Source organism: Doryrhamphus excisus, linkage group LG1, assembly GCF_037039965.1.
Source record: "Doryrhamphus excisus strain RoL-2023G ecotype Guam linkage group LG1, RoL_Dexc_Guam_v1.1, whole genome shotgun sequence".
In the NCBI taxonomy this organism is placed as follows: Eukaryota; Metazoa; Chordata; class Actinopteri; order Syngnathiformes; family Syngnathidae; genus Doryrhamphus; species Doryrhamphus excisus.
The window spans coordinates 28426974-28431427 of NC_136357.1; the positions used below are offsets into that span (position 1 = coordinate 28426974).

General features: G+C 34.1%; 1 protein-coding gene across 1 annotated transcript; it reads right to left on the reverse strand.

Moving 5' to 3' along the window:
- Window positions 1-1059: 1059 nt before the first annotated feature.
- hypk (huntingtin interacting protein K) lies at window positions 1060-3076 on the reverse strand. Its single transcript, XM_058077861.2, has 4 exons — window positions 2879-3076; window positions 2436-2491; window positions 1481-1532; window positions 1060-1272 (listed from the first exon to the last, which is right to left on the reverse strand). The coding sequence occupies exons 1-4, from the start codon at window positions 3038-3040 to the stop codon at window positions 1177-1179; spliced, it is 366 nt and encodes a 121-aa protein (XP_057933844.1). The 5' UTR covers window positions 3041-3076; the 3' UTR covers window positions 1060-1176.
- Window positions 3077-4454: the final 1378 nt, after the last annotated feature.

The window sequence follows — 4454 nt, forward strand, 5'->3', positions numbered from 1 at the left end:
AAAATATTTATTTTAATTTTTTTTTAATGTATGAGTATTAAAAAAAGTGTAATTTCCCATTTTGGAAGCCCTAAAAAAATCACTATTGGTACTTTACATTGGTTGGAATTGTACTGTACCATTAGTACCTGCTCAAAAAATGCAATGGCGCCCTCTGCTGGACAATAACCATATTTACGTTATCCATTAATGTAACTTGTCTGATTTTTCTACAGGAGGACATGGCTCAGGTTGTAGATTGAACCAGCCGCATTCTGGTTGGGAGACAACCTGGTGATAGCTGGTTCGATTCTTTGGTATAAAAATATATATTTTTATATATAGAAATTCTTAGGTATAAAAAAATATATATTTTGAATATATAGAAATAGATATTTTTATACCTAAGAATCGAACCAGCTATCATCAGGTTGTCTCCCAACCAGAAGAGTTATAAAAATATAAAATATTTTTATAATTTAATATTTATATTTTAATTTTTATAAAAATACATGTCTATATATAAAAATATAAAATATTTTTATATATAGAAATATATATTTTTATATATAAAAATATTTTTTATATTCCACCATTTCAAATTCTGCCAGTTTGTCCACTAACTACTCAGACACTAATCAACCACAACAAGCCATTCCAGCATCAAAAAAAAGCAAGCTCATATGTTTGGTTAGCATCCACCAAGTTAGCATAGCGAATGCAAGTTAGCCTCGGGTTTGCATGCAATCTCCTGTTATAAAAAGGTACAATCACAAAACGTCCTTCCTTGTTAGCACCCTACTAGCTAGCAAAACATTATGTCGCCCGTCTATGATGTCATCAGCAGTTGACACGGTTTTCGAGTTTTACAAATATTAACATTTAAGGTTACTTTTTACTGAAGACGTGACTGTTCCCAAAGACGACGTGGCAGCAAGATCAACCACCACCAATCCGGTTTAATAGCTTTCATCGGTTATTTTTCTTTTCACTTCAGAATTCACATGCAATGGCTATGGAAATTTTTCGCTAATTAATTGCGTCTGTTAATTGAAATGAGCATGCTTAAAAAAACTGGTGGGTTGTTGAATATTTTTTACTTGGAAAAAAAAAAACGTTACACCACAAAATGTTTTGAGTTCATTTCTAATGGAGCTCTGGTCTGCCAGTAAAACGGTCCTGTGTGTGTGTGTGTGTTCAGCTGGTCAACGCCACCAGCGCTTCCACCACATTGCCCATGTGTTCCCTCAGACTGCGCTCTGCCGCCACCCTCGAAATCTCCATCTCTGACATCTGTATCACAACATGAACATCATTCCGTCAGCAAACAAACACGCTCGCTCGGGTACCATTGTGGATTCGCACAACAACACGTTTTACTATAATATATAGTGTCCCCCGCCAGAGATTGAAGTGTGTTGCATCTGCTAGCGTTTAAATAATATGTAATATCACACAAGCTCAAAAACTGCATACATAGATGACTGAAATCTGGACTTACAATTAACTCCACGTCCTCTCTCTTGATGGTGACTTTGGCCAACTCTTTTTCTCTGAAAAAACAGAAAATGGAAACAATCATCTTTCATTTTCTCTTACCTTTTTTTTTCTTTTTTCATTTTTTACAATGAAAAATCTTTGAACTATATTAACCCTTAGATGCATGAGTGACTGGAACCTACACTCTTCCATAAGTGGGTCAAATATCACTGTGTTTTAAGTAACACAAAAACAAAAAATTCTTAAAATGTATAAAAGGTAAGTTAAAAATTTGAATGGCATGATATCAAAAATATGTTTTTTTGAGGAATACAAAATTATAACAATTTTTAATTACGAAGATATTTCAAGAAAACAACCTGACCAGGTCATTTTTGACCCACTTATGGAAGGTTGGGGTAGTAACACAAAAACTAAAATTTCTTAAAATGTATAAAAAGTTAAAAAATGGAATGACATATCAAAAACATGTTTTTTTTTAGGAATACCTGGAATATGAAATGATAAAAATGTTTAATTACGAAGATATTTCAAGAAAACAACCTGACCGGGTCCTTTTTGACCCACTTATGGAAGGTTGGGGTAGTAACAAAAAAACTAAAATTTCTTAAAATGTATAAAAGGTAAGTAAAAATTTTTAAAGACATGATATCAAAAACATGTTTTTTTTAGGAATACCTGGAATATGAAATGATAACAATTTTTAATTACGAAGATATTTCAAGAAAACAACCCGACCGGGTCATTTTTGACCCACTTATGGAAGGTTGGGGTAGTAACACAAAAACTAAAATTTCTTAAAATGTATAAAAAGTAAAAAAATTGAATGACATGATATCAAAAACATGTTTTTTTTAGGAATACCTGGAATATGAAATGATAACAATTATCAAACAACCTGATTGACCCACTTGTGCATCTATGGGTTAAAAAAGATTAAAATTAATTGATCTTACCTCTCTTGTTTGGCTTTCTGTTCACGTGACCTTCTGTCTCCAATGACTGACATAGCCTGTAAGAGAAATACTAATATAAAAAAACAAGTACTTCCCGTTCTTTTGTTTATTAGTGACCTAAACTTCACATTTAATGCATCCTCACTGATTAAGAGTCAAGTTAAATAATAATTTTATGTCATACATTTGTTGTAGGAGCCAATACATGGAAATATCGATATAGGTTAGCCACAGGTTAGCAAAAGGCTCGGAGTAAAATAGCGTTTGTTTATGAATAATAACTAATTTGACTCAATTTGGTACTGTAATAAAAACGTTAAAATGTTCACAGTGTGTTTTGACAATGTTAAAATCGCTTTGTGGACAAAATAGCCCCGATAATGAAGTCAGCAACCGGCCGCATGTTCGACCAACGAGACGGCAACAACAACATTTTATCTCACCGTTTCCAAGTCGGAACTGGAAATTTCTTTCTCCTCCGCGTAGTCGGTGACTCTCTCTAAATCCGCGGCGCCGCTGTCATGTTTGCGGGGCTTTTCGGTTGGCTTCCCGGTGCAGTTTTCCTCGGCTTCCAGGTCCAAATCGACATCTCCCTCGGTCGCCATGTTTTTTGCAAGGAGTGAATGAAGCCGGGAAATTCTTCTTCGTCTTCTTCTATTTCCGGCGGTGATGCCATTGCTGCCCCCTAGCGAACACACAATGCATTTTTTTTATTTTCTTTGCATTATTCTCAACTGCAAATCTCATAACTGTCACTGGGAAAAACGTCAGGCCTTTACAATAAAATTAATGTTTAAAGGGTGGCCTATTATGCTCATTTTCGGCCTTTTGTATTGAATCGGTAATGGTAATGGTTTGATTTCATTTGAACATGCATCAGATTACAATTGAACGCATCACATAATCGGTTCCCAGTTCCACATGTCCAAAAAGAGTAGTTTGTTCACTTCCTGCTTTCTTAATATAGTTTTTTTTGTAATTTTTTTTCTACTTTTTCTTAAATAATCTTCATAAATTTTATTTTTGTATAATTACAACTATATTACCATAATATTTTGTTTTTTTCCGTAATATTACAGGATATATTTTTTCATGTTAGAGCATTTTAAAAATAATATTATTTTTATATGGTATTTCTATTTTATATTTTATGCAACAGAAATGACATCTTTTTCGTCATCATATGATGAGTCTATTCTTGGAAAATTATGACTTTTTTCCGAATTAGAAGATGACTTTTTTTTTACTGCTGTTATTTTTTAAATATCAACTTTCATTTTTATTTATTTTTCATCTTATTTTGTGATTTAAAAAAAAAAATTAAGATATTTGAGAACAGTGGAATGTTTTATCAGAGCTTTTCTTGTAGAAAATCGAAACCAAAGCAAAGTTTATTCATTTTTCTGTTTTTAATAAATGCGTTTTTTTTTTTTTTTTTGGAAAACCTGATGCGGCCCAGTCTCACCCAGACCCCAGCTCCAGTGGCCCCCCAAGTAAATTGAGTTTGAGACCCCTGAGTTAGTACGTTCTCTGTAGGCGGCATTATGAATTATCCTTACTGACCTTTTTTTTTTGCAGTATATTTAGCGAGTGAAAATTGCTTTTATAGTTATTAGCCCATATTTCCGCAAAAAAAAAGTATAATAGCTGTCCTGTAAAAAGTGGACTTGCCCCCATTTGCTGCCACCAGGACACTAAAAGATACTTCACCCACTCCAGGACTCAAATGCCCCCCCCCCGGGGCCCCACTTGTGGTTAAAGATCAACCTCTACGTGAGCTTGTTCTTGACTGAAAGTTGTTTTGTAAGGAAATAATTGGATTAATCACGCAGACTTTCAATAGCCCCAATTAGGCCTTACTTCACGCTTCTTGTTATTTTTCTATTTTTAGCGCTTTAATTGTCTTTGAATAGAAATGACCCTTCAACCGCTGGAACGGAGCCGCTTTCTCCAGACATTTCCTGTCTCCTTTTGCGCACCGACGCCTTTTAATCCGGCAGACGTAATCAGATTAAGAAA